The following is a 15,726-nucleotide window of genomic DNA, read 5'->3' as shown; positions in this document are numbered from 1 at the left end:
TAATACAAGATCACAATATTCGTTGTGTAGTTTTCAAATGGCCCTTACTTAGACACGCCTCATATGTATGATTGGCAACATATTATGTTCATTGTTCATGGTTGGATAAAAGTTCCTCAGATCACATCTTTCAGTCATTTTACGGTGAAAAAGAATATGCCCAGGGTCATTATTTGTCAACGAAACAATTCGATGGTCCAACTGTGATTGTGGAGATTTGTGAGGCATATAATCTCCCTCAGAACCCACCAAAAAAAGTTGAAAGTAAGAAGCATGACTGCAAAATGGACGAAATATTTGTTTGACAACATTCGAGAGTACCGCACAGGAGAAACAAGAGATCTGTTGTGCCCATGGCCAGGGAACATTAAGGCTGCTGAACACCTGGGTCAGGTAGTGATATGGATTGTGTGCACAGAAAGAAAAGATATACGTAATTAAGAACATTAAAAAAGAAAGAAAAGGAGCAACAATTCAGTTTTGTTACTACAGGATACAATATATATAAGTAATGTAAATCCCTAATTGACTGCTGACAGTGTGTTGTTTCAGAACAATCTTTTAAAATATCCATTATCAGTATTATTATTATTATTATTATTATCGGTATTATTGTTACCGAGCTCGGCCAGTATCCAGTATTCGGGAGATAGTGAGTTCGAACCCCACTGTCGGCAGCCCTGAAAATGGTTTTCCGTGGTTTCCCATTTTCACACAGGCAAACGCTGGGGCTGTACCTTAATTAAGGCCATGGCTGCTTCCTTCTCACTCCTAGCCCTTTCCTGTCCCATCATCGCCATAAGACCTGTCTGTGTCGATGCAATGTAACACAACTTGCAAAAAAAAGTATTATTGATTGTTTGAATTTTGCACATTTGCAATATTTATATGTACTTGAACTGCCATTTTATTTTGCAATACTTTTCATTCTCAGAACTCCATTTTAAAGGCACTCAAGTTAATTCCCAGTTTTCCTTTATGTCTGTTTTTTAATCAGCTCACTTTAGTTTCAGCTCCTTATTTTTTTGTTTCAGTTTAAATATTTCAAGTGAAAATGACCTTGACAAAGTTGCTGGCAAGAAAAAGACATGTAAGTTTTATGCTTATAAGTATCTAATTCTTTTTTCTTGAAAACTGGTTGGTCATGAATTGAATTCAAATGTTACCTTTTTTGGTTTCAGATTCATGTACAGTCCTGCTTCTCAGTGTGTCGAAGATTAAAAAGGTAAGAATGCCTTTGTTTAGTGACAGAATATTATTTTGACTCTTGAACTTTAATTGCTCTCCGTATTATTATATTAGTCCAGTCGTAAAGGGGGTCGTGCTTGCAAAAGGTCGGGTCGTTCTGAATTTCGTATATGTTGTTAGGACCTAAACCAATATTTAAAAAACAGATTTGCAATTTCCAAAGTGCTGTGCGAGCGGTGGTGTACCCAAAAAACCATGAAATGTTCAGACTTTTTTCAGGTTTTGCTCAATATCTCGGTGAAGGAAGGGTCAGATCGGTCTAGTCACTCTATATGCTTTTAAAGTAGACCAAATTTGCTACAATTTGGCATCAGAATCATGGGACCATGGATTCTTTCCAATAAGGTCAGTGTTCCGCGGTGTAAAGGTTCCATTGTGGCTTTTTTTTTTTTTTTAAGAATCCGCTTTACATTGCACCGACACAGATAGGTCTTACGGTGACATAGGAAAGGGCTAGAAGTGGGAAGGAAGTGTCCGTGGCCTTTATTAAGTTACAGCCCCAGCATTTGCCTCATGTGAACTTGGGAAACCAAGCAAAGCTATCTTCAGGGCTGCCGACAGTAGGGTTCGAACCCACTATCTCCCAGATGCAAGCTGATAGCTACAAGACCCTAACCGCATGGCCACTTGCTCAGTGTGGGCACATTTCACTGTATTATTATAATTATTATTATTGTGATTGTCATCATCACCATCATCATCAAACACAAGATACTGGAAAGACTGCATACTGCTCGATTCTGTTCAGTAGAGCAGCTACAACTGTCCAAATGTTTTGTTACATTAACGTAAGTAATTGATCGTGGGTCTCATGTACAGTTTAACAAAAATATTTTGAAAGTAACATATCATAGAATATCAGCCTGGCAAAAGAGGTTTTAGCTGATGTTTTCAAAAGAGTTAATATGATGTATTAATCAGTTCTGCAATGCTTGGTGCTAACAGTGATAAACACTTCAGTTCCAACTGAAATGTTTTAACTGCAAAGTATGCTTCAGTAATAAGTTTACTTCTGCTGGGTAAAACCAGGTTCAAATCATTCAATTGTTGGTCCTGTCAACTAGAAATGCTAGGCAGGACAACCAGACAGGATCTCCTAACAGTTCACACATGTGACGTTTCTTCCATAGAAATGAGTATATTATCTCTTGCAGCGCAAAAAATCTTGCTAAAATTTGACCACGACTTAGCCACCTTAATTTTACATGGTAAATTATGTCACCAGACATAGAAAATGATAAAGTAACAAATATTTGCTCCACATTTCTCATTAGGTGAGTAATTTTGCATGCGCTTTTATAACTACTAGAAACAAAACTAAAAAATACATGATATTAAAGTAACTTCAGTTCAGGCGGGCCACAGAAAAGGCCTTGACGGGCTAGAGTTGTCCCTCAGGCTGTAGTTTAGGCAGCCATGAATAACTTCGAACAGATAATTAATTCTCATGACTGTTCTCTTTGTTACAGCTCTGAAGACTATGAATACATACAAAGAAGTAAAGTGCCTACATTTCATTTTCAAGCTTCACTTCCAAGACTCCCCATCCCAGAACTTGAGAAGACTTGTGAAAGATATTTAGCAGCTCAGCAGCCACTGTTGAAATCGGGAGAGTTTGAGAAGACCAAAGACCATGTTTCAAAGTTCCGTGAAGCTGAAGGGAAGGAATTGCATGAGAAGTTAAAGGAGATAGATAAACAAAACAAGCATACAAGTTACATTTCCGAACCATGGTTCGACATGTACTTGAGGGATCGGGTACCTCTACCTATAAACTATAATCCATTAATAGTAATTATGAACAACCCTGAACCAGAGTACAACGATCAAGTCATTAGAGCAAGTAATATGTTAATTTCATCACTGAGGTAAGTTCGTGATAATTATACATCTTGTTTTCTGAAATACACAGTCAAATCACATTATTATGACCACCTGCTAGTATCTAGAGTAACCAGCTAGATTTGCTGGCAGTGACTCAGGTGCTGATAGGTCTCCATGGGTATCTGGAGCCATGCTGTCTGTAGTGCATCCCACAACTGTTGAAAGTTGCATGGCGGAGGAGACAGATGGCGAACATGATGAACGAGGTGGTCCTACAGGTGTTCAATTGGATTGAGATTGGTGCTGTTGGAGGGGTGGGGAACAGAGATGAACATTGAAGTTTTGATTGTGCTCTTCCAGCCAAGTGCGAACACTTCTAGCCGTGTGGTAAGGCTTATTGTCCTGCTAGAAGATCACATCTCCCTGAGGAAAGACGATCATCACGTACAGGTGGACATGATCGTTGAGGATGGATTCATAACCATATTGATCAGGAGTGCCTTCCACGTGAATGATGGGACCTAGAGAATACCATGAAAACAATCTCCAGACCATGACACTGCCCCTACTACATTATGTTCATCCAGCAGCGGTTGCTGGGTGTTGGTTCTCTGAAGTTTCTTGTTGGACACGCTGACATCCATCTGTTCTATCTGGCTGAAAATGTGACTCATTGGAGGAGGTTACCCATTGCCAACCAGGAGTGGCCCAGTCGCCATACTGCTGAGCAAATTGAGTTTTTGTTGAAGGACCGGTTTTAGCATTAGTGCAGTCACCTTCCTCCTACTCCAGAGCCCCATTCATAGAGTTTCTCTGAACTGTTATGTAGAAACATGTTGAGATGGCCCCTGGTTCATTTGGACAGCAAGCTGTTCCACTGTAGCCTGTCTGTTGGTTTTTATGCACTGTCGTGGTAGACATTCACCTCGGACACCACTGGTGCGCGGAGCTCCGCTATTTCCGTGATGATTATTCCCACTGGTGCCGTTCATCCACTTACATACACCTTTACCACAGAGGCACTTTAAGTTCACAAATGTCAGCCTCTGTAGCGTAACAGTTAGTGTTATTAGCTTAACGCATTATAATTCTCATATTTTGGTCCATATTAAATTGTACAATTAAGTCAAAGAAATATTAATGTTTATTAAATTCCACCTATTTAATACATAAAGGGTGGCGTGCACCAACCAAGAGTAAGTTCTGCTTCCGGAGTAAAGTACTCTTGAAGTCAGCATTCGGCGACTTCCATACGAGAGTAAATTACTTCCGAAGTATTTTAGTCCTTTCAGATACTCCTGGATTAAATTACCACAAGAGTAAAATGTTGAAGAGCACCATCTTGTAGTATATTACTAAAGAAGTAAATAACACACGAATATAGGTTAGAATTTACTCTCACGTCATGCATGGAGTAAGCTAAGTTTAGACTTGTTGACTAATGATAATATCTTGCCATATATGAGAGGAAAGACGTTTCAAACGTGTTTATGGATTACTTAGATTATATTGATGATCTCGATGCAGAAAACGATGGGAAATGTAATAGTGTGTAGGCCTATAGTGCGTGAAAGCAAGAGCCATATAATGTGCACACGGAGAGTTTCAGGAACGTTTTTGATTTTAGGAAGGAATCCTTTACTTTCCTTCTAAATCTACTTTGAGATCACTTACAGGTGAATTCCTGTCTTAATTTTGTTGTATCTCTCAAATTACAGTTGCTGTGTGCCCTACGAGTGTTTCGTACCGGAACATTTCAGTACAGTTGCCGGTGATCTAATTAACGTTTACCGCACAACTGCTGGCCGTATCTTTCATCGCGTGGTTAAAGCCCTAGTTGAAGCTAAAAGGGAGGTAAGCCTGCAAATGATGATGATTGTTCATAAAATAAAAGGATATTCTTCACGTTGGCAGGTTTCCACACATTGTGGGTGCAATTGACTGTGTCTGCATGCATATTCCCATTTTTTGCCCTCTCGGTGACAACGGTGAACTTTTCAGAAATCAGAAGAGGTATTTATGTTTTTGTTTTTCAATTTGCTTAACGTTACACTGGCACAGATAGGTCTTATGGCAACGATAGGATAGGAAAGGCCTAGGGATTGGGAAGCGGCCGTGGCCTTAAGGTACAGATCCAGCATCTGCCTGGTGTGAAAATGGGAAAATTTTGCTGTGGATGTAGGCGATCTGTATGAAGAAACCACCATCAGTTTTAATTTTTCCTGCGTGTCCATGACTTTGTGCTTTGCTTCCGCCTTCGCTTTTAAGTCCTTTCGCAGAATCTTAACTTGCTCTTCACTGCGTTTTCCGTCACTCAAAGCATTGAATTCTTCTGTCACATCTTTCAATGAATTTATTTTCTTATCCAGCATCTTTATGTTGTGTTTCTTACACCCTGTATCCTTCGCATAAGTCATCATTATCTCTATTAACAAACATTTATCTTTTTTGCTTACGGTTTTCCCCCATTTCCTATCGCACATAACCTTATCCATTTAGATTTCTTTAAAGAAGATACACAACACTACTCCGCGAGTAACGAACGCTCCTTCTATAGTAGTAACTAAAAGAGTAAATTGTACTTCAACTCTCAGACGTTACTTCCGGAGTAAAACTCCCGTTGTAACTTACTCCAAGATGGTGCACGCCACCCAAAGAGTAATTTTAATTAAGAATTAAAACTTATTAAGTAAATTGTAGGGACATGTTTTGCCCTGTTTTTAAGGGCATATTCAGCCTTAATCTCAAACCTGAAAGATAATAAATGGGGATCCTGATTGCTCTTAATTGTAGTTTTTAAGAAAAATTACAAATTATAATTATAAATTACAAATTAATTTATAATGTCCAATAATGGACCATTTATATTGGTATTATAAATTTACTCATTCGGGACAAATATTTCAGGTTCCCTATGGGACTCAACATCTATAACATCTGATGGCCAGGCAGGCATCAGTTTTTGAAAATGAGACGAAGTCTCTCATAGTGCATTGGCACTGCCGGTGGCTCCAAGTAGCTTACGCAGTGGCCTCTATGGTATGCACTAGCCATGCATCTTGGTGGGTGTGCTATTTACCAGCGAATGAGCCCAACTTAGCACACTGGGGTGAAACGCTGGCAACCAGGAATGAGTTAGCTGGAAAATTTATAATGTCCAATAATGGACCAATTATATTGGTATTAATTGTTGATAGCCTGTGCTGAATATCTAGTTCATTTAAAATGGAGATGTTAGTTCTTCTGGCTGCCCAAGGATTACACAGCATTCACTGCCAGCACCACATTTCAAAGTCATCTATCCAATTTATATGAGATGCCTATGATACACTGTAGAGAAAAATGCTGAACACCAGCGGTTCCTTAAGTTGTCTCTTTGTGTGTTTTGTAATCTGTTGATCAGACCATATTGTCACAAGGTTCGCCTCTGCATTTCGGGCAATTGCTATACGGCGCTTTATCTCTGCTTCACTGTTGTCCTGGCTAAAACTAATGATCCAAGGCAGTTGAATTCATTAACCCGATGAGTGCTACGCCCGCCTATAGATGGGCTAACGCGGCTGGTCCAGCACTGCTATGCTCGTCTATAGACGGTGCGCGAGAACTTAAACTTTTTGAGTTTCCCGGTTCACTCTCGAGTACCAGTTTGATCTCTGACATGTTCTGTCATCTGTTGAGCATTATGTAGAACTAATTGATCACAGATTATAGCTTCGGGAAGTAACTTACAGAGCTCTTTGTAGACGTCTGTGGGGTTCATCTGTGATGTAAACAAACATGGCAGAACAACAATCCAGTTGCTCTTGCAGCGATGTTATTTCGGATCAAAGAATCTTTCAGGTATTAACCACAGCGGAAAGTGATGATGGAGATGATGATTTTTAATGAATTGTTAAGCGATTTTGAAATTGAGAGTGATACAGAGAGTGCCAGAAACATAGTATGTGAGAAAGAAACAGAGCCTCCTTCTAAACAAAAGAAGACAATTATGGTGAGTTCAAAAGCTACAGTATTTTATCACTATTTTCATGCTGGACGGATTACTTTTCTCCACCAGACTTTCAAGTAACTGTGACAGACTGTGAGAGCCAAGTAGTAGTTGATGACAACCCGAAAATCATTGATTTAAACTTTTTTGTGCTGTTGGAGTTGGTGCAGATAGTTGAACAAATTGGTATCACAAACCACCAGTACAAAACATTGAACTATCACCACATTCCAGGTTCAGAAACTATTTTAAAATATCAACTTATGTACACCTAAGAAGTTACATGTATTAGTTGCGTACAGAATTTAGGAAATAATATTATTTTGGGCTTTTTACTTTGTATAAAGATAATGTGCGCGTGGGCACAAAAGTGTAATTTTGTTTTCTCTCAAAATAATATTGAACATATTATATGATTTTCCATTTGCATTTAGATTTATAAAGAACCAACATTTATAAACATTTTAAGGTAATTACCCCACTGATAAGTTAATAATTGAGGCTTCTACAAAAAATTTGACATTCGAATGAAATAACTCAGCACCGAGGTACCAGACAGTCAACTGGTAACTGAGCACTTAAAAGGTTAACGGCTTCAATTTGTAGTGGCAAATGTTGCATTTGGAGTTTATTAGCCCTGTCGACAATCATTACCTTTGTGTTTTCCATATTTATCTCTAGTCCAATGTTACCACTTTCAGTAGTGATCAGCTGGAGCATGTCCTGCATATTGCAGATTAGTTAATATCTGACCTATCAACGTGCCTTGTTTGAAGTACTCCAAAATTCACTTCATTATAAATTTGCCATAAGCACTGAATAGTCTTGGCAGCAAAATGCAGCCTTGTTGTATGCCCTTTTCAATGGTTTAGTTTATAAAGCTATACCAGCTACCAAGTAGTAGTTTGATCATCTCAGGCGTATGCTTAAGATGAATCATTTTGTAAATAATAAATTTTTTGTGTTTGTTTAGTGTTCCCATTATTTGAGCTAATTGTAATTATGTAAATTTTACATTATTTTATCTATTTTTGCTATATCTTGTAGGTTTATGAAGTCTCTTCGAGCAGAAATTCTAGAACCGGAAGTTTTTCATTTGAACCCCAAGAAGAGTGATACAGATACATTTAGAACTGTGACTAGACTATTGCCCTCTTCAATTTCATGGTATGGTGCATATTTGTTTAAGGCAAGTACTTTTTTTTTTTACTACTGTTTGTTTGTTGTAGCACTGTTTGGCTCCTCAAAACAATCACCACTTTATTTCTTATAGGCTGCTGTGCTATTATTTTAGAAGGAGGCCAGAGCTCATTAAGTATTCTTTTAAATTTGTTTTACCATAAAGCAGTCTTCCTTCATAAGCAGTCATCACCATAGGCCAAACTCTTTCAGCATAAATTTATATACTTGAGATCGTAGAGTGTCATTTGGAGTGCTAAAACAACATGATACATTACAGACCTGACTGATAATACAGGGAGAGGCAGCAGAAAGGTACCAACACTTAAGCCAGTGCTGTCATGCATGTGGACTGGGAGAATGTTTGCTTTGTTCCCTAGTGGGCAGGGATAGAGTGTGTTGCCGGGCAGCGCATTGAGTGTGGTTAGTGGATAGCATATGGAATGAATGTTTAGTTTACGAGTGGCATTCTTATTGAGCGCACGTTAGTGTTCTATTCCTACACTTGTTGAACATTACAGCATATGTGTTAGCTATCAGTATGGTGATGTATAGTATTGGACAATGGAAATTTCTAGTTGAGACATTTCTCCTAAAGAAGAAATCAGATAACAGAAAAGTTATTTCCATGGTGCTGCAATGCCTTTGGGACAACGCATAATCAGTTTATTCAGGGAATGGCAGGAAACAGGGTCTGTTTTAAACAAAAAAGAGAGAACCACATAAGATGGTATTAACAGAGGAGAAACTTGGAAATATTCAAGCAAGAATGGATATCAGGCAGAGGACATCTTCACACCATTTGGCACAGGAGTGTGGTATTTCATAAAGATCAGTGTTACAGGCACTGAAAATGCTGCATTTTGTTTTTTTTTTTTACGCTGATGTATTTTGAGAATGGTGTACATAATTTTCAACAGTCCGACTCGTTGGCTGAATGGTCAGCATACTGGCCTTCGGTTCAGAGGGTCCCGGGTTCGATTCCCGGCCGGGTTGAGATTTTAATCGCTTCTGATTAATTCTTCTGGCTTGGGGACTGGGTGTATGTGTCCATCCCAACACTCTTCTCATCATATTCAGACAACATACCATACTACCAACCACCACAGAAACACGCAATAGTGATTACATCCCTCCATATAGGGTTGGCGTCAGGAAGGGCATCCGGCCGTAAAACAGGGTCAAATCCACATGTGCGACGCAGTTCGCACCCGCGACCCTACAGGTGTGGGAAAAGCGATAGGAAAAGAAGAAGTACATAATTTTCAACAGCTGCTTTGGTGAAAGGTAGTTTTCAACTTAATTATTATTTAGGCCTTCCGTAATAAAAGTGAATATCCACCTGTGCCACTACAGGTTACTGATGAGTCTAGCAATGGATTGCAGGCAATTTGTTCTCCCATTATCCCTTACATAGACTCACAGTTACAGAGTTTTCTGACATCCCCACCTAATCAATGCAGTGAAACCTCATTAAGGCGTTTCTGCAGGGGACAAGGAAAAAGAACGTGTTAAGCGAGAAAACTTACTAATGAATATACGAATAAAAACTATCCAAGAAGGATATGGAAACACTAGATATAATTTTTTCTGACATGAGGGCATTTTACGTTGTGTATCCACGGGTACAGTGCAAACTATAGTGCAAGTTTTAACATTCGCGACCTCTGCGTGCTTACGCAAGTCCACTTTCTGACAGATTTTAATTTTGTCTTCATTATTAAGGAATTTCATGACATTTTCTGTATCCATAACTAGGCTATCACAAGACAAATATGCACCACACTAGTCAATTTCACACGATTACGTTTCTATTCCAGATATAGGTTACCGTATCACGCAACAAATATTCGCTACACTTCACTTTACCACTCATCACAAAATAAATTTCTACCCACTGAAAGGAATGCGAAATACAACCACAAATAGGCTCACTCTGCTATTCGTCAATCTTGCTGCTAACCGGCAAGCAAAACTGAACATTCCTGAGGTTAATGGCTTGCTCCCCGAAAGTGCAACTTATCCTGTGAAGTTCAGGAAGGCTGTTACCCGTAATCACGCAACTGTGGCGATGGCTCTTACCCGAGTTGGAAATCACGTTTCTTTCACTAGGGATGACAAATACAGTAACATTTTCAGGGCTAGGACAAATGTGATCATACTATGCAGTAACAGTGAAAATTCGTGATGCGATAAGTGAGGTATTTTTATATATATTCAATACGATGAGAATTGGGAGCTCGAATTTATGACATGACAAGCGGGAAAACGTGTTAATGAGGAAGGCACTAATGAGGTTTCACTGTATATATGTTGTAAAATTGATTTATTTACATATAAATTTCAATACTAGTTTTGATCCATGGATCACTTACACTAACAATTAAAATAGTACATTTGCAATCATTAGAAAACACTTTCCTGAGTTTGTCATATATTACAATCTTAAAATCTAATAACTGTCCATGTTTCATTTCACTAGCATATTGCTGTTAGTTGAATTAAAACACTCTTCTCAAACTTTTACAAATTCACTGTAGGAAAATCTAATAACCAATTGTTTAGTTTGTTACACTAACGATTAAAAGAGTACGTTCACAATCATTGGAAATATTTTTCTTTGAATTATTGTTACGAGGGGAAGGTGAAGTAGTAGTGCAGGGTGGAGAGGGCGTCTGTTGCAGGGGCTGAAGCGTGTGTTTACAGTGTTGATTGATGATTTTATTTAAATAAATGTTTTTAATTAGAGGAATAATAGCATCATATGGAATAAAGACCGAAATATGGCACAAAGAAACATAAAGATGTTGAGAAGCACAAACAAATGCAAGGTGTCTTACCACAAGATAATAAAAAAATAGCCGACCTCAAACAAATATATAGAGATAAGAAATTATTAGTGAAGAGAATTATGAAGGAGGAGAAGGATAAGAGTTGGGAGATGTTCACACACAAACTAGAGGAGGACTCGTAAGGGAATCAAAAGATGTATGGAATATTGAAGAGTGGGAGATCAGACAAAGAGAATATTAAAGCAATTGAAACAGAGGATGGAATCCTAATTCAGAATATAGAAAACATCAGAGAAGAAATAGGAAACTATTTCGACAAATTGTTAAATGGCAGTGAAGAAGAGAAGCACGAAAACAATGAACCTGTCAAAATTGGAGAAGAAGAAAGACCAATTATGTGGTCAGAAACAGAAAATGCCCTGAAGCTCATGAAAGGAGGAAAATCACTGGGAGTAGATGGATTACAAGGTCTTCAGTGGCTACATCGAACACTAGGAGTAATCTGGAGAGAAAATAAGATACCAGGTGAATGGAAAAAAAAAAAAAAAAACGAGCTCGATAGCTGCAGTCGCTTAAGTGCGGCCAGTGTCCAGTAATCGGGAGATAGTGGGTTCGAGCCCCACTGCCGGCAGCCCTGAAGATGGTTTTCCATGGTTTCCCATTTTCACACCAGGCAAATGCCGGGGCTGTACCTTAATTAAGGCCACGGCCGCTCCCTTCCAATTCCTAGGCCTGTCCTATCCCACCGTCGCCGTAAGACATATTTGTGTCGGTGCGACGTAAAGCAAATAGAAGAAGAAAAAAAATGGAAAAAAAGGATTGATCATACCAGTATTCAAGAAAGGAAGCAGAAGAAAGTGTACAAACTACAGAGTAATTACCCTGCTACCACACTGCCTCAAGATATTGGAAAAGATCATAGCGAAGAGATGTTCGGCTGCATGGCTAAATGGTTAGCATGCTGCCTTTGGTCACAGGGGTCCCGGGTTCGATTCCCAGCAGGTTCGGGACTTTTAACTATCATTGGTTAATTTTGCTGGCACGGGGGCTGGGTGTATGTGTCGTCTTCATCATTTCATCCTTTTCACGATGCGCAGGTCGCCTATGGGCGTTAGATCAAAAGACCTGCACCTGGCGAGCCGAACTTGTCTTCGGAAACTCCCGGCACTAAACGCCATACGCCATTTCATTTTATAGTGAAGTGATTAAGAACAAGGATAGAACATCAGTTTGAAGAACAACACAGCTTCAGAAACAACAGAGGAACAATAGACCTATCTTTTTGCCGTTAGACAACTAATGGAAAAGTACTGGGAAAAAGGGAAAGATCTGATAGTAGTGTTCCTAGATATAGAAAAAGCCTATGACAGTGTTCCAAGGAGCAAAATATGGGAATGTCTGTATAAACTAGGTGCTCCAAGTTCTCTAATTCGTAAGATCCAATTGCTATATGAAAACTGTGGAAGCAGTGTACAAATAGGGAATGGTAGATCTGAATGGTTCCAAACAAAGAGAGGTGTACAACAAGGCAGTGCACTATCCCCGCTACTTTTCCTTGCACTCATGGATGTAATCATTAAAGAAATTAAAGTTGCAGAACCTGGAGATTTGAATGCATTAGTGTTTGCAGATGATGTTGCCATTTGGGGAGAAGCAGAGCAAGAAGTCCAAAGGAAATTAGATTGCTGGGTCAACAAATTTAAGTAATATATGTTAACTGTGAGTAAGAAGAAAACAGTAGCAATGAAATTGAGTAGAACACCTAGCAAATGTGACCTCACACTTCATGGAGAGAGAATTGAATGTGTAGAAAGCCTCAGTTATCTTGGAAGTATTGTATCGAATAAGGGGAGTATTAAATTGGAAATCCAGAACAGAGTGACAAAAGGTTCCATGTTCTTCTATCAGGTACGAAATCTACTGTGGGACAAAGCAGTTCCCATAAAAGCCAAACAAACAGTGTTCAAATGTTACCTCCTGCCAATCATGACATATAGGTTAGAGACCTGTGTGTTATTGAAAAGAGACATCAGCTTACTGCAAGCATGTGAAATGAAATTTTTACAATCTGCTATGCAGAAAACAAGAAGAGAGAGAATTAGAAATGAGTGCATTAGAAACGACATGCAAGTGACGTGTACGATGGAAGAAAGACTATACATTGCACGGTTGAAATGGTGTGGGCATGTGCAAAAGATGGAAGAGACTAGAACCCCCGGGCAATACTTGGAAATGGCAGTACCTGGAAGGAGACCTGTTGGACGTCCCAGAAGAGGGTGGCTGGACCAAATAAATGCAGACCTTATCAAGAAAGGAACAACACGGCAGGATGTGAAAGGAGAGGAACTCTATAATGACAGGAACTGATGGAGGCATATTGTCCACAAAAGTCCTACCCGGCCCACTGGAAGGATACCCGATGATGATGAGAATATTGGTTCTGTCAGTTATTTCATTAAGGTTTTGATTGGGGTGGATATTTTGTTCAAGGTCCCCTCTCACGCTAAAGAATAGCTTGCCGCAAACAAGGAACAGTAAGTACTCAGTGCACTAGCAACATGACCGCTGGGAATCGGCCCATGAGGACACTTTCTAATATCTCTTTTTGTATTTTCAGACATCACAAAACACATTTACTCTACAAGGAGGTGTTTCACACGACTAAAGCTATATTAATTATGCAACCGACCACCTATTTGAAGATGTTCCCTCCTAGCCTTACTATCAAGTTTGCGAGGCCAAAATAAAAGATATATGTACTAGTGTAACGAATTTCATGAAACCCCATTTTACAGATATGTCAACATAGTACAGTAAGAACAAATTAAATAAATGGCAGATTTTAAGATAGTGAATTTTATAAAAAAAACAAGAAGAGTGTTTTGAGACAACACAATTACATAATCCTGACGGAGTTTTGATTCCGCATTCAACAGATAGAGATGTTGTGTTTGAGTCATCAGTCCCTAGACTGGTTTGATGCAGTTCTCCATGCCACCTTATCCTGTGCTAACCTTTTCATTTCTACGTAATTATTGCATCCTACATCTGCTCTAATCTGCTTGTCATATTCATACCTTGGTCTACCCCTGCCGTTCTTACCACCTACACTTCCTTCAAAAACCAACTGAACAAGTCCTGGGTGTCTTAAGATGTGTCCTATCGTTCTATCTCTTCTTCTCGTCAAATTTAGCCAAATCGATCTCCTCTCACCAATTCGATTCAGTATCTCTTCATTCGTGATTTGATCTATCCATCTCACCTTCAGCATTCTTCTGTAACACCACATTTCAAAAGCTTCTATTCTCTTTCTTTCGGAGCTAGTTATCGTCCATGTTTCACTTCCATACAATGCCACGCTCCAGACGAAAGTTTTCAAAAACATCTTTCTAATTCCGATATCAATGTTCGAAGTGACCAGATTTCTTTTCTTAAGAAAGCTCTTCCTTGCTTGTGCTAGTCTGCATTTTATGTCCTCCTTACTTCTGCCATCGTTAGTTATTTTACTACCCAAGTAACAATATTCATCTACTTCCTTTAAGACTTCATTTCCTAATGTAATGTTTCCTACATCACCTGCCTTCGTTCGACTGCACTCCATTACTTTTGTCTTGGACTTACTTATTTTCATCTGGTACTCCTTACCCAAGACTTCATCCATACCATTCAGCAACTTCTCGAGATCTTCTGCAGTCTCAGATAAAATAACAATATCATCGGCAAATCTCAAGGTTTTGATTTCCTCTCCTTGGACTGTGATTCCCTTTCCAAATTTCTCTTTGATTTCCTTTACTGCCTGTTCTATGTAAACATTGAAAAGTAGAGGGGACAAACTGCAGCCTTGCCTCACCCCTTTCTGGATTGCTGCTTCTTTTTCAAAGCCCTCGATTCTTATCACTGCAGACTGATTTTTATACAGATTGTAGATAATTCTTCATTCTCGGTATCTGATCCCTATCATCTTCAAAATCATAAATAGCTTGGTCCAATCAACATTATCGAATGCCTTTTCTAGATCTACGAATGCCATGTACGTGGGCTTGTCTTTCTTGATTCGATCCTCTAAGATCAGACGTAAAGTCAGGATTGCTTCACGTGTTCCTACATTTCTTCTGAAGCCAAATTGATCTTCTCCCAACTCAGCTTCAACTTGTTTTTCCATTCTTCTGTAAATAATAAGTGTTAAAATTTTGCAGGCATGAGATACTAAACTAGTGGTGCGGTAGTTTTCACACCTGTCAGCACCGGCTTTCTTGGGAATAGTTATAACAACATTCTGCCGAAAATTGGATGGGACTTCTCCTGTCTCATACATCGTGCACACTAAATTAAATAACCTTGCCGTGCTGGTTTCTCCTAAGGCAGTCAGTAATTCAGAGGGAATGTCATCAATTCCAGGTGCTTTGTTCCTGTTTAGGTCACTCACAGCTCTGTCAAACTCTGACCTCAAAATTGGGTCTCCCATTTCATCAGCATCAACAGCCTCTTCATGTTCCAGAACCAAATTATCTACATCTCTACCTTGGTACAACTGTTGGATATGCTCCTGCCATCTTTCTGCTTTGTCTTCTTTCCCTAGAAGTGGCTTTCCATCTGAGCTCTTAATATTCATACACCTAGATTTCCTTTCTCCAAAGGTTTCCTTGATTTTCTTGTATGCAGCATCTACCTTTCCCAGGACCATACAGCCTTCGA

General features: G+C 39.1%; 1 protein-coding gene across 4 annotated transcripts in view; it reads left to right on the top strand.

Moving 5' to 3' along the window:
- CPT2 (Carnitine palmitoyltransferase 2) overlaps nucleotides 1–15,726 on the top strand; it is a 118,053-nt gene that overhangs the window by 12,457 nt on the left and 89,870 nt on the right. For all 4 annotated transcript variants that reach the window (XM_067145874.2, XM_067145873.2, XM_067145875.2 and 1 more), the window contains exons 2-5: nucleotides 1,035–1,090; nucleotides 1,182–1,225; nucleotides 2,718–3,116; nucleotides 8,108–8,249. In XM_067145874.2, coding sequence (XP_067001975.1) covers nucleotides 1,055–1,090; nucleotides 1,182–1,225; nucleotides 2,718–3,116; nucleotides 8,108–8,249 — 621 coding nt within the window. In that variant the 5' untranslated portion in view covers nucleotides 1,035–1,054. The remainder of the gene's footprint in view (nucleotides 1–1,034; nucleotides 1,091–1,181; nucleotides 1,226–2,717; nucleotides 3,117–8,107; nucleotides 8,250–15,726) is intronic.

The sequence above is a fragment of the Anabrus simplex genome, chromosome 4, assembly GCF_040414725.1.
Source record: "Anabrus simplex isolate iqAnaSimp1 chromosome 4, ASM4041472v1, whole genome shotgun sequence".
Classification (NCBI taxonomy): Eukaryota; Metazoa; Arthropoda; class Insecta; order Orthoptera; family Tettigoniidae; genus Anabrus; species Anabrus simplex.
Note: the sequence above shows the minus strand (reverse complement) of the source record. Positions and strands in the feature narration are given on the sequence as shown.